Source organism: Pipra filicauda, unplaced genomic scaffold, assembly GCF_003945595.2.
Source record: "Pipra filicauda isolate LSUMZ 115617 unplaced genomic scaffold, ASM394559v2 scaffold12_size5214236_pilon, whole genome shotgun sequence".
Classification (NCBI taxonomy): Eukaryota; Metazoa; Chordata; class Aves; order Passeriformes; family Pipridae; genus Pipra; species Pipra filicauda.
In genome coordinates, this window is record NW_024103763.1 from 5199289 (window position 1) to 5214016 (window position 14728).

The 14728-nt window shown below is 37.3% G+C and overlaps 1 protein-coding gene across 1 annotated transcript in view; it reads right to left on the bottom strand.

Moving 5' to 3' along the window:
- Positions 1-14722, bottom strand: part of MOSPD2 (motile sperm domain containing 2) — a 31168-nt gene extending 16446 nt beyond the window's left edge. The window contains exons 1-5 of the mRNA XM_039378157.1: positions 14662-14722; positions 4834-4989; positions 4075-4161; positions 2691-2845; positions 114-174 (exon numbers count right to left, since the gene is read on the bottom strand). Coding sequence (XP_039234091.1) covers positions 114-174; positions 2691-2845; positions 4075-4161; positions 4834-4879 — 349 coding nt within the window. The 5' untranslated portion in view covers positions 4880-4989; positions 14662-14722. The remainder of the gene's footprint in view (positions 1-113; positions 175-2690; positions 2846-4074; positions 4162-4833; positions 4990-14661) is intronic.
- Between the last annotated feature and the right edge of the window lie 6 nt (positions 14723-14728).

The following is a 14728-nucleotide window of genomic DNA, read 5'->3' on the forward strand; positions in this document are numbered from 1 at the left end:
AGTTACCCCAGAAAGAATATGTAAAAACCTTAGTCTCCCCCATCTTCTGTCATATTATGAAATGCTCTTATAACAGAAGTCTACAATGTTAATATTTAATATACAATACTTACTGAGGAAGTTTGGGTAATAATCTGTAAAACAGTTGACAATAAACCGAACAAAATCCAAGTCCTAAAGTAAAAATCACAGCATAAATGCAATGTTATTCAAAACATTAAAAATACAGGCTTAGTTAAGAGTACCACAAGATACTTATATTGTAATCGAACATACGCTAATTTTACACATACTACGAATATCCAAATGCAATGCAGTGCTTTTCACTTCATTAAACTGCTGCAGGATTGTGACCAAACTTAGCTTTAGGACCTAGGAAAGAAGTCAGACTTATGATTGGAGCAATAACTCAAGTATCTAAACTACTGCAGAGTATCAATATGAGTTAAGATGTGCAGGAAAGGTAAACCTTTAGCACTAAGATCATCTGTCAAGCTTTTCTAAAGTATTATATGGAAAAGCACTAAACATACCAAAACTTCCCTCCAATAGTTGTCTCACATTGTTCAGCATACTACCGCACTCAGCAGAATATTTCCAAAGGGGGAAAAAACCAAACAAACTGTTTTCATTTAAAGAGAATTTTTTGTTTCAGTATTAGTTTGTGGTATGCAGAGAAATTGTGGGCAGACACTTTCAGAAATAGTACAAAACATTTCTGACTGAGAATCTAAAGCCTGTTGTAACAGCAAAAATGCTATGGAGAATGGGCTCCTAGAGCAATGTAAACATACTGTTAAAACATTTGTGGACAGGGTGAAAAAACCCCAAAATACTGTGTAAGAAGACAAGCCACAACTTGAAAACTTTATCAGTAGCTTCAGTAACTAGAAGCTAACTGATAGTTTGGCATCTTTAGAGGCAAAAGGTAGCCTCTAACAGAGGCATTTATCTCAACTGTCTGTTGCTCATACTAAATGCAGTATCTTTCATTTAACAGTATAAACACAGTGATGGATTCCAAAGTAACGACTAGAATCTCCATTAACAAGGATGTTGCTCTCTATCAGATTAGCAGAAGGACAGATACAGTATTTCAATGAAAGTCTGGAATTAGAAGTACAGATTTCACAGACCACTCAATAACTGCACCTATTCTAGTTGCCTGACATGGTGCAACACAGCATGAGCTATTAGAATTATCGGCTGCATACCAGTGATAAAAGCCAACATAGTAGATGTCCATAGGAATGGAACAAAAAAGAGGCACACTCTGGAAGAGAACTTGGAAATCCTAGTTCTTTTAACATAAAACTTAACTACTCTACATGCCTATAAACAGCCATTCAAAATATTCCTGTTCTGTGATAAATGTACCAACTGTAAAGGAAGACTGTACAGTGGGACACTTAGGGACAGTGCTGTACTTAGGGACAGCACTTGCTGAGATTGTGGCTCTGGGATTCTCAAAGATGCTGGAAAGAAGTTGCTTCAAAATATACTCCATAAAACCTAAATCAAATTGATCTTTCGCATCAAGGAAATTATTACAGTCCTTTATTCTTGTTATACAAAACCATAGCTCCAGTATTACCCTTAGGAGCATGGATAGACAGTTCTCACAGCACTGATAAGAGTAAGAACACTGATCCTCCCTTTCAAAGTACTTATTTAGGGCCTTGAGGGAAAGCCATACAAGTCCTGGCTGAGGTCACTTGGTCTGTTCAGTCTCAAGAAGAGGAGACTGAGGAGAGACCTTATGGCAGTCTACAACTTCCTCATGAAGGAAAGTAGAGGAGTAGGCCCTCATCTCTTCTCTGTGGTGACCAGTGACAGAACCCAAGGGAATGGCCTGAAGTTACGGCAGGAGAGGTTTAGGTTGGATACTAGAAAAAAGGTTCTTCATCCAGAAGGCTGGGCACTGGAACGGGGTCCCTAGAGAACTGGTCACGGTACCAAGCCTGACAGAGTTAAAGAAGTGTTTGGATGATACTTTCAGGCACATGGTGTGACTCTTGAGGATGGTCCTGTGCAGGGCTCAGGGTTGGACTCCACGATCCTTGTGGGTCCCTTCCAACTCAGCATATTCTGTGATTCTGTGATTTGTCAAAATATCTTCTCATAAGCTTGTGACCCTGTGCTGCACAAACTATCCTGCCTGCAAAAGGTAGAAAAGTTTTTGGCTTTTTTGTCGTTTGTTTGTTTTGTTTTTTTCTTACATTCAAATGCATTCTTACCATACCAACAAAAAAAAAAAAAAAAAAGAAGAACGAACAAGATAAAGTTTTAGCCATTTCTGTAATAACAGGACAGCATGGCATTTGGTAAGAAAAATGTCAATACCATTTTTTTGACCTAGAGACAATCTACGAGATTTTTAGTTATTAGAATAAATCTATAAATATGTAATGAAAGGCAGAATCTCCAACTTTCACGTTAAAACAGCTGAGATTCAGCTCGATCACCAAACTAAAAGCAAAGTTTTCCATGTGCTGCAGAAGACAAAGTTTAATATGTAACAAACTATTTTGGAAACTGCTCATGCCATGGAAAAAAGCCCAACATAACCCTGATGTCAACAATAGTTACATTATTTAGATATCAAGGACTGTACAGGGACTTCCCTTTTTCTGGGAACATAGGTTAAATAATTAAAAAAGCAATCAGGAGAAGGCAATAAAAATACTTACTATGTGACTGATTCCAGTTTCAGCCATGTCAAATACCACTGTTAAGGGCTTTCCATGATCTCTTTTGGCATAATGTTCTAACCAAAATGCTACCAGTTTCTTTTTGTCAAGTTGCTGTTTAGGATCTCTTGTATGATGTTTCACCTTGAACCAAACTTGGAGAAGAACACACACAAAAGTTGAAACAACAGATCCAAACCAAGAGAAAACATTATGCAAATAGCTATACAGGACCCAGTGAAATTTATTAACACCTCTGAGTTTGTCTTCTACATTTCTACTGATTTTTTGGCTACTGAACAGCCAGAAAAAAACCTGCATACCTCTCCACATACCCCCCTTTCCTTCCTCACATTTTTATAAATCCAACTTTTCAAAAACTGAAAATACAAAGAATTACACCCCAGAAGAAACGTAAGTGGAAAAATACTTTTCATGCATTTAAAGACTACTTATCTAGATTATAATTTCATAATTTCAAATTAAATCATGTGGTCCTAAGACATAACATTATGTTCAGCATGTATTTTATGTGCTGTTGTAAAATTTACGTTTCTTTTTCCGTTTGGGTTTTCTACAGCATCATACTTGATGTGTTTTGAAAAACTACTTATATATGCATTATGAATTATATAAAAAGCAATTGATCTTTCTAAAATAAATTGAAAAATTCCAAAAGGTGAGCAATATTGTCTAAATGAAAGCACAATATATATTACCTGGAACAAAACTAGATGAGTCATACAGAAACTTGTTTTTCACAAGAAAACCCACAAGCATAATTCAAAGTAACAGGCTTTATAAAAATGTCTGAGACCAAATTACTGATTATACAGTGAAGTGATGAAAGAAATATTCGGGGCAGTAATGTGAAGAGCAGCCTTCCTGTTTAGTATCTTTGTGATATCAAAATTAGACAAGTCGGAAAGTAATTTAGGTACACTCTTAATATTATTCTCCCTGAAACTTAGAAAGTATCAGTGAAAAAACCACGTTTCTTCTCCATGTCTTTTACTTCCAATTGCAAAAGTGAAACGTGAGTTGCTAGAAGAGCACTGACAATACACTAAAATAAGGAACATTCATCCTGGCCATATACTCACCGCAGTGGATACAAAACCAATGAGCTTACACACGCAAGTTAAAAACTGCATTATAAATAGGATGAAGGTTTATGATTTTTTTAAAACTGCTGACAAAGTTTACCGATTCCTTTTCTGTGATCCAAAGAAATACTCCAGGCTACTAAAATACCACCTCTACCAAAAACAACTGCCAATACGTACCTATTTCTGTTCTTAAGAGATTTATTTTTCAAAAAGATGCTAAAATGCCACAAACGCAATCATGATGAATGACTCAAATTATAGACTGTATAACTTACATAATTTATAGCCCTCCTTATCGTATCCATGCAGGAAGAGAGCACCAATTTCAAATAACCATTTTGGAAGGACAGATTCTGACAAGTCTGCAAAAGCCAAATGAAATATTATTTCAGTAACTGTGTTAATAATCACATCGTAACTTAACATGTTAAGTCTCTAAAAATGCAAAGATCTAGCTACAAAATATAAAAATATCTTCATGAACCACTTCCTGAGGTCTTCAGTAAAGCAAATATTGAGATCATTTGAAATCTCTATCTTCTTCCACTCACACTATAGAGTAGGATCTATTTACTGAGAAATAAGAATAAAATAATCTATCTAAGAAAAAAATGCTGCAAATATTTATTTTGCTTATATTTGCAGCCCTCCTCCCCTCGCTCAAACTTCTAATTCAGATTGTGAAGCCCTGTAGATAGAGCTCACCTTCAAAACATTCTCACAGCACAAAAATGAGATCTATTCTACTGCGTGTGCCAGAGTAGTGCTATTACAATGAACAAGAGAGCCCTGTTTGCTGTGGGGGTTTAGTTGTTTGGGTTTTTTTTAGGACTCCACTCAAGTAACTGCGAGGAGACAAAACAAGATAGATGAGTAAGAATTAAAGCAAAACCAAACCAAAACAACAAAAAAAGCTATCTATGTTACTTGCAAGACCTTTAAGAGATGCTTAATGAAACTACATATAGAAGTCAGTTGTATTTCCATAGGAAAGCAACACACAGTTTCAAAATCATTATATAAACATAGCTTACCATTAACTGTATATTCTTTCCTCCACTGAAAGCTTTCATCAATCATCTTTAAAGTATCATCCACAACATCATGACGCCAAATCAGGTAGTTTTCAACCCATTTATCATCTTGCTGAAGTCTTTCCACATCTCTAGAATCATATTTATCTGATTTATCTAGCAAATAAATAAATAAATTAGTGTAAGAACATAGCATTTGCTAGAAAAACATGAAGAGATTTGTGAAGTGTATGTATATGAGTATCTACCAGGTACATAGGATTTCTTCTGCAGTTTCAAATTTAAGCAAACAAGGCAGAGCATAATAAATTGATTAAAACCTGTTGTGATGCTATTTAGGGACACCACAAGATTACTCTCACTAGAAAAATATTTTCTGTGATTCCTATTCAAATTAAAAAACATTAGAAAACAAGAAGGTGCTTGTAGAACTGGTGTAATTTTCTTAAAACTAGTTTTTTGTAATTAACATGAATTATTATATAGTCTAAGAATCTCTGTACTGATGAATGTGTATATTAGGCATCACCAGCTCACGCTTACAGGCAACAAATGTTAAAATTACTATTTCTGACCATGCACTATACATAACTGCAATAAACAAAATTGTTTTCTCTACAAAAATTGCACTGTTTCCACCTATTATAAATTGTTATCCTAGCAAACACAAACTACATGCAACTCTAGAGCAGTATAAAAGCCCCTAAGACTTAAACTCTTCTTGCACCACACTAGCAACAGGATAACAGCTTTAGGAAATACTTCAGATAAAATAGGAGTTGTTGCTGCTCTTTTTTTTAATTTTTTTAACATGGAAGCTTGTAAAATACAAATGCCCAAGTGGACCTATTCCTATTGTAGATATGCTTAAACAAACACTCAGTTTTTAAAACAATGCTCCTCTATCTGAGGAATTGGTATAAACAGAATGTAAATCACGAGCCCATGACAGAAACAGGCTTCTGAATGCAACAGACACTGACACACATCTCTTTGCTAACTACTAAAAAAAAAAAAATAACAACAACAACAAAAAAAACCACCAAAAAAACCCCAAAAAACAAAAACAAAAACAACCTTACATTTTTAAGCTATTCACATAATTCTTTTTTTTTTTTTCCAAAGTAAGCATGAATTTAATACTGATCATTAATAAAATCAGTTAATCTTCATGTACTGCAAAGACTATTCCTTTGTCAGCAGCAACAAATTCGAAATAACTACTTTCAGAGCCACCATAATTAAACTACTCAGAACTGTGACTGGATGGTTTGAAGATGCATATTTCAATCAACTTAGCTCTGAGGAAAATGTTAAGAGAAAGACACCATTAAATTCTGTCAATATTTGTAGTTTTACTGGTCTACATGCAAAGATATGACCTATTTTACTTGTCTTTCAATTTATAGTGTTTCCTGTCACAAATTAGTAAGAATATACCACTTTTAAATGTGTCCATCGACTAAGAGTTATTACAGTTGCACTCCCCCAGCGCATCTCTTCACACCTGACTGCTTCTCACATACATTAACTACTGGGTTCCTTTTTCATTAGGTTCCAAATTTCTCCTTCCCTTGATCCCATCCCACTACCTTACCTTGTTCCTTAGACTAGCCTAGAGTTAAATCATGCTTTCCTTAATCTTAGTCTCCTACTTGCTCCTCTCTGCCCAAAAGCCTGCAATCCACTAAAACCTCTGTAACTATTTAAGTTCCTTCTCTCATCATTTCTATACTTGCACAAGACAGCTGATTCCCTATAGTCTGACTAAGCCCAGTAAAGTGATCACTTAGCACAAGACTGATGTGCTTAACTTCCCTGTGGCTCTAGGTCAACAGATGGATTGCAAAATTTATAGGTATGAATTTTGTAGTCTCAACTGCTCATTTGAAATTTTATTATTCCCCCAATGATTTAGGGTGTGGACACAGAAAAGCTAACAGTACTTAGTTTCCAGTGAAAAGCATGAAAAATTAACACTGAAGAAGATTTCTGCAGGACATCTGAGTCCTAATTCCTCCCTGCTCACAAGCAAGGTCAACTTTCAAGTTCAAACAGGTTAAGTACTTTTTTTTTAGTCATGTTTTGAAAACTCTAAAGGGTAGAATGATTCCACAGCCTCTTTTCATGTAGCATGCATTCCAACTCATAATCCCTTCAGAGATACTGTCATGTACAGTAACTAAGCTGTCACATTGACAGCCAGGTAAAGCAAGAGAAGCATTGGCTTCTCTCAGCCATAGCACAGTGCCTGTTCTGTGCTGTGCCTTATTCACTACAGTACATGGGCTATTCAAGCCATACCTACCCACTCAGAGCCACAGCAAACCAGGGCTCTGTGAGATCAAATATTTACTTTAACATCAGTATTACGTGTCTCCAGCGCCTGAGGTACCTTCACCTTAGTTCAGTAAGCTCTAACATGCACTAGCTTCCAGCTTTGAGTGACCACAGTTGATCCATCAGCCAAGTATTTTGCTGAGAACAGTCCCATGTATAACTTATTTATAAAAGGGATTTGGGTACTCTGTACTTGAAGAGAAAACCCACCACCAGGACCCTGAGATTATCTCAGTTGGTTAGAGCCTGGTAATGCAGGTAATGCTAAGGTTGTGGGTTTGATCTCTGTGGGGGCCATTCACCTAAGGGCTGGACTTGATGATCCTTGTGGTCCCTTCCAACTCAGAATACTTAGTGATTCTGTAAAAACCTGACAAGATAACATTTCACACTACTTTATGAGGCTCTCTTCTCTGCTTTCAGTATCTGTTTGAGAGCACAACTGTCAAAATGACATAACTATGCATCTCGTATCAAACTGTAACTTAAAAATTGAGATATCATTATGTCAAACAAGCCTCAGAACACATTTCTCAGCCACTAAAAAATTCTCCCAAACTCTGAACTTAAATTTCTATATTTATTTAAATATTATCTAACTTTGTGAATATTTTAAGAAAACAAAAGAGGAACAGAGAAAATGTTTTATCCAAACTTCCACCATCAATGGGAAGCAAGCTGGATTCAGAGATAGGGATAGTTGAATATTCTCAACAAGGAGTATGTAACCTTAATTTATATATATAATACAACACACTAAATCAAGGGGAATAAGTAGTAAAATTGTGCATCCACAAGCACTTGCAGAATGCCAGTATTTGAATCAGGTAAGCTTAACAAGACCGACAGAACAACAGGAGTACTGATTACTGTGTGACTTTTACCTGATTTATCCCATTCTTGCTACAAAACAAGTAAAATTTAGAATGAGAAAGTGAACAAGAGAAAGGTGTTTTATCTCACATATAAAGCAGAGTGATATAAAATTGCTGGAGTCCTTCCAAGAACCCAGTGATTAAAAATGAGTCAGTTCAGAGGACGAATTTCTATTCAAATTTGTACACGTCACAATTTTACAGACATGTGGAAACTTGTTTTCAAACTATGTTGTGAAATAATATGAATGTTTCTAAATTTAAATCACTCCTGAAACACTTGACTGCAGTTCCTGTGTTATTAGAAACTTCTGGAGTTAAATCCGAATCAGTTGAAAGAAAATAAGACATTTGGAATTCTCAACACATAATTTAAATACATCCTGCACCACAATTAAGAAGCCAGAAAGGAAAACAGAAGTTGAGGGACACCCAAATGGAAATTCAAGTGAAACTATAAACTGAAGTAACTTACCTCAGACAATCTCCAAGCCTAGCCACTCATGATACCTGTAAACATATACTGATAATTTTCTCAACAGAAAATTAGGTGCTTGATTCTTCACGTGCAGAACTGCCACTAAGACACCGAGACACTAAGGTTAGTCATCCTCAACTCAGGAAGATGGACATCTCTGTATTTAAGTCCATAAAGAACAGAATTTCATGAAGTATTTGGAACACAAACCACTTGCTCTAAAGGTAACACAAGGAACAGCATTAACAGCTACTTTTGCCAGAAAAAGATATTGAAACCCATGTATGTAACAGCAGTGCCAGACTTTTGGAAACATTCCATAGTCCAGAAGCTTAGAAACCTGATTACTCCCTTAGTCCAAGGGATTCAAATCTTTCTGCATCACAGAATAGTTCCACAGCCTGTGGAAGAAGCAAAACTGGAATGCTGCAAGACTTTTCCACTGAACTGGCAAGCTGTGTAAAAACCAAGCAAGACAGATACAAAAGAGCAAGAAAAACTGTAATCTACTTAGCAAATTTTATATTTACCAGAGCATCAAACCCAAATTCTAAGCTACACATGAGAGAGTAACAGTGACAATAGCAGGAGAAGAGGCCACGATTAGACCTCTTTATTCCTTTAGCTAAAAGTCCTTCAGGAAAATGTGAGTGAGCAAGACTGACCAGGTATTTACTCTTATTTTGAAAACAGTTGAAGTTACTTTCATTTCCTCATTGAATACTTGAGGTTGAGGGAAAAGACTGGAAGAAGACAAAGTTCTCTTTGAACAGCAGCTTCTTATATTACTTGTATTACTTGCCTTCCCTTTTTGTTTTCCATTTAAGTGAGGAGTTCTGTTCTTTCCATAAGCACATCCTGCCCTTTTAATAGTCGTCTTCTTCAAGCAGAGAAACTTACAGTGAAACTGTATCATTTAATTACCGTGTTTCAACATAAAGGATCTTCTATAACACCAGACAACAGCTCCGAAAACAACCTCAGAATTGCGCAAAACTGAATTAACATGAATTTCACTGCAATACTTTCACTAGAAGAATGTTAAGTCTTTGATGCACAAATTGTCACATCCCTTCTCTTCACATCGTTCTTCTATCAATGCCATCTACATTAAAATGCCAGGAGCTCCTGGAGCAGGTCCAGCAGGGGGCTATGAAGACAGTTAAGGGACTGGAGCATCTCTCTTACAAGAACAGCCTGAGGGATCTTGGCCTATTCAGTCTGGAGAGGAGACCTTATCAGTGTCTAAGTATCTGCAGGGAGGGTACCAAGGGGATGGAGCCAGGACAGAATCTTCTTGGTGGTGCTGAGCAATAGGTCAAGAGACAATGGGCAGAAATTGATGCACAGGAAGTTCCACCTGAACATGAGGAAGAACTTCTTTACTGCACAGGTGAGCGAGCACTAGAACAGACTGCCTGGAGAGGCTGTGGAGTCTTCCCTCACTGGAGATATTCAAGAACAGTCTGAAGGCAATCCTGTGCCATGTGCTCTAAGATGACTCTGCCTGAGCAGGAAGGTTGAACCAGGTGACCCACTGTGGTCTCTCCCAACCTGACCTATTCTGTGATTACCAGGAGAGCAATGCTGTGCTGCTGTGTTTTCTTCCCATGTTCGTGCTTTAGGAAAAATTATACAAATTTGAGAATATTCAACAGGAATATAGAAGAAAGACTACAGGACTCAAAACCAGGCAGCATAGCTAAGTCCTGCACTAAATTAATCCAGAGAAGTTCAGAATTAACAACCTGAATGACTCCTTCCTTCAGAACAAGCTCTTATCCAGAAAAGAAAAGAGCAAGACATACATAAAGCTAAGTAGGGATAGCAGCTTCATGCCTTTGAAGAGAAAAACTCCCAACACTTCACTGTTCATGGTTGGGCTTCGCGACCAAAGATTTGGACTTCACTGTACAAAGCAGGGGAAAAAAGCAACTTAGAAAAGTATGTGAAGTGTTCCATCACACAAAGACTCTCAATTTAACCACTGCCTTAAAGCCATTTCAGCCAAGAAGTCTCAGTCCAAAATGGTCATAATTATTCCTCTGACCTTGGTTAGAAAAAGGAAACCCATTTTAATTGGCTTGTTGATGTCAAACATTAAGTTAAGTACTATAACAATTCAGGTATGTGCCTTCAAGTGCTAGATGAGGAAATCAGCAAGACTGAAAACAATTTAAGATCAGTAGCCATAAAGGGACAGGGATAAAGAAAACAATTGTTTCAGTCCAATAAAGAATTATTTCAATAACAAACAGAAATTAAAAAATATCTGCCCCGACAAGATGAGATAAACTTTCAGGAAAACTGAACACATTCAGTGACAATAGAGACTACTTTTAATAGAAGGCTCAGTCATTAATATTACAGAGCTTTTTATAAAAGTATGTTTCCTATCTCATCTTTCCACCATCTTCAAACCTGAAAGCCAAGAACCAGGGAAAATACATTTTTCAGAGCATTAAACCACACAAGCAGGTATGTAAAACATTACTTTAAGAGTCTTTTACAATAGTCCTATCACGAGCTTTTTTTAGGGATGCACCATAATGTCTAAAATTTTATTTGCAATCAGACAATATGATTAACAAAACCCATTTGGTAGTGGTTTAAAGAAAGTCATGATGAAATTTAATTCTTTAAATTGAAGTGGGAAACCTCTCTTGCAAAATCTTTTTCTGAAAATTAAGCTTTGCCTATAGGAGAAAGTAAAAGGATGTAAATGGGGAGGACAGGAAATACATGCAATAAGAAATGGTAAATATGCAAAAGCAAATGCAAAGAAAACCTGTTGACTGGAAAAATCTAACAAGATTTGATTATAAATAATTTCCATTGTAACATTAAAATGGAAAGTAATAGCCCAGATATAGAAGCTAATTTTAGAAGTCTTCTAAGGAATGAAAAATCACTATAGAAAAAGACATGATTGTTTGCTAGAAAACACTGTTAGTACCAGTCAGTACTAGAAAATAATCTTTTGTTTTCATTGTTCCTTTCACTACCAGAATCATTTACATCACTAACTCTCACAAAGAATCCAAACAGACAAAACAGAAATTAGGCCCAAAAACTGAAGACAAAGCGCTGTCTACCTACCACATCAGACAGTGTTTGTTAGTCTACTGGACTGAAAGGAACTTTTCACTATTGGAAGTGAAAATGCAAGAGTTTTAATTTAATGGGACATACATTCCTCACAAGAACTGAAGTTGTCTTTGTAACCCAGCTATAAAGTTGAATAAAAAGAAAAAAAACCACCACACGATCCCAGTCAATATTAAACACTGCTTTGCAGATAAGATCCAACAGTGGCCAAACTTTCCTCCTAGAATCCCTGAGCAGCCAAATTTGCTCAAGAACTTCAGCAAGAAAGTTCTTGTGCGAGTTTTGGGGAAATGAGCCAGTAAGGTTCTCTGACACTCTATTTTCCACACTGTATTCAACTATCAAAACAGTTTTCTGATTTAGTCACATAAAGGAAACAACTGTGTAATTCAAAAAACAGATTTATGGTGCTTCCAACTGCTGAACACAACTCTTCCCACCCTACCTTGAAAATTATCAAGGCCAAAGCATATTATTTGGTTGTAACTTTTATGTGAAATATCAAACTATAACACTCAACTCATGTTGGAATATTAGACTTTTCTGAATCAGCTATATAGTAATATAGTTTTGTAGATTCTACTTTAATGTAAAAATAGCATTCTGCCAATAAGTGATTTCAATGGCCCCCTAAGTTTTCATTTCACAACAAAAATAAACATTACTGTAAGGCCATCACGGCATTTGTGACCATTACTAATTCTTCCTGCATGAGAGAGTGAAGGGGGAAACCAGTAACTATGAGTTACAGAATGTAGATTAATTACTTCACCATATTTGATGATCAGAATCATCAGTTCCTAGAATAACCAGTTACACTCTTTTCCTCAGAGGGAAAATGAAACAGTGACAGCTGCAACCTCCAGAAACACAACTGCCTGAAAACTTTACTCAAACCTTTAACACCTGCAGCTCACCTGTAAATGGAATAAAGTCTGCTCTGTAGAGGCCCACAATTCTATGACCACTCTAAACTTCCACAGGAATGATCAGGTTCTCAGTGTAGCATAAACATGCCCTTACTTTTGAAAGCAGATTGAAACTCCTAGATATGAAGCAATCATTTGTACCCTTACACCACAAACTCACAGTTTTGGGGGTGTCTGCATACATGCACCTCCATGTTTCTTTTGACTAAGAAGCATAAAAGAATACATTTAAGAACACAGTAAAGGCTAAAGGACCGCTATAAAACTGAAAACCTGTGTTTTCCTCACTTGGAAGTGGCTCAACAATGTTAATTTGCTTCTGGAATTCCTTAATTTCAGGCAGAGTCTTAATAACATAAACTCAAAAAAGTCCTAATCCTATTTGCTTGAAAGGGCTAAGAGCCCCAGACCGTGACCCAAAAATGGGCTTACTGGGAAAAACGTGTTCAAAACACTACAAATAGGATTAGGGCTTACCTTGCAACAGTATTCAATTATTTTAATGGCTGTATCAACCAGCCCAACAGAGGCTTCATCACAATTAGAGAAACTTGCGAAATTCCAAGATTTTAAGGGATTGGTCAACTGAAAGGGTAATACTCCCTTTCCACAGCAACTGTCCCAAAGCAGTTCTAGGCTTTCTGAAGTAACTACTTATGAGCGTGACTCTGGGATAAAAGAATATAAAGCAAGTTGAATCATCTATCATATGAAAATATACACTAACTGAAAAGATTAAGAGCCAAAAGAATCTAGAATTTAAGACAATCCTCCACTCACCTTAGCCTGAGCTTTCCAAAGACACCTTTATTCATTTGGAAATATGAATTTCAAATGGTAATAGAAGCTCTCTCTGCTTCAAGACTTTCTAATAATTTTGTCATCTTGGCAGAAATATAAGTCATTCCTAACCAAGGCCAAAGTAGACTCCTTTATGAAAGTCAGCAGAGACAAAGTTGTACCATCCTCAAGGTTTCCAAAAAAGTGTTCTGGCCAATTACAAAGAAGTCATAGAAACGTGTAACTCTTACATAAAAGTGAAAGCGACATAACCTCAATAATTCTGATCAAAAGCATCAAAGCAAGGCCTGTGTTTGCAGGATTGAGGCTTATATTAAAGGAGACGCAGGTAACACAACTACTGGACCCTTACTGTATTTGCACTAAAAATTAGATAGAAGTGTGTCTTTAATGAAAAGTCTCTAGAATGTCATAATAAAATGTACTGCTTACTACAATTGGTAGCATACTCTACTACTATATATTCTTCCATCGTAAGCAATGTAAATCAACCTTGAAATGAAAGGACATCACACCAGGCTTACCCCAGTCTTCCCTCTCCCCTAGGCATCCCCACCATCTCCCGGTCTTCATTTACATGTTTAAATGCATCTGCACTTAAGAACCGAGCAGGACACCCCACATGACACAAGCATGATCTTAATTATGGCCCGCATGAATTTCAAGTGCAAGTTACTCCAGAAAAGCAACTCTTCCCTTAACAAACTCATCGAGGACAGAATTCTCTTCCCACTTCCCATTCATGTTTTATGTCCAAAAAGCACCAAGCACACCACTGTCCCAGACACCACTCTACAGCCAGAAGACAGAAGGAAGGCAAAAGGACCGAGAGCTTTGCCCAGACAGGTCCTGAAGCCCAAGACAGCAACCCACCACGACAGACAGCACTGAGAGCCAGCACAGAAATCCACTGTGCACCATCCCCATCTGCAGCTTTGGACACCTTAAGCTGCACCAGGGGAGGATTAGGTTGGACATTAGGAAGAAATTCTTCACAGAAAAATGATTAGATATTTGAATGGCCTGCCCAGGGAGGTGGTGGAGTCGCCGTTCCTGCAGCTGTTTAAGGATAAAGACTAGACGTGGCAGTCAGTGCCATGGTCTGGTTGACAAGGGGGTGCTCAGTCTTAGGCTAGCCTCGATGATGTCGGAGGTCTTTTCCAACCTAACTGATTCTATGCAAAGGCACAAACACCCAGTCACCTGGGAAAGGAGGTATCTGACACACAGAGGGGAAAAGCGATAGCGGACAAGCCCGAAGGACCGCATCCCCCGCTCGCCGCCCGGCCCGGCTCACCTGGCAGGTACTCCGCCTCGAAACGCCGCCGGGTCTCGCTGACCAGCGCCGCCTTGTCCTGCCGCTG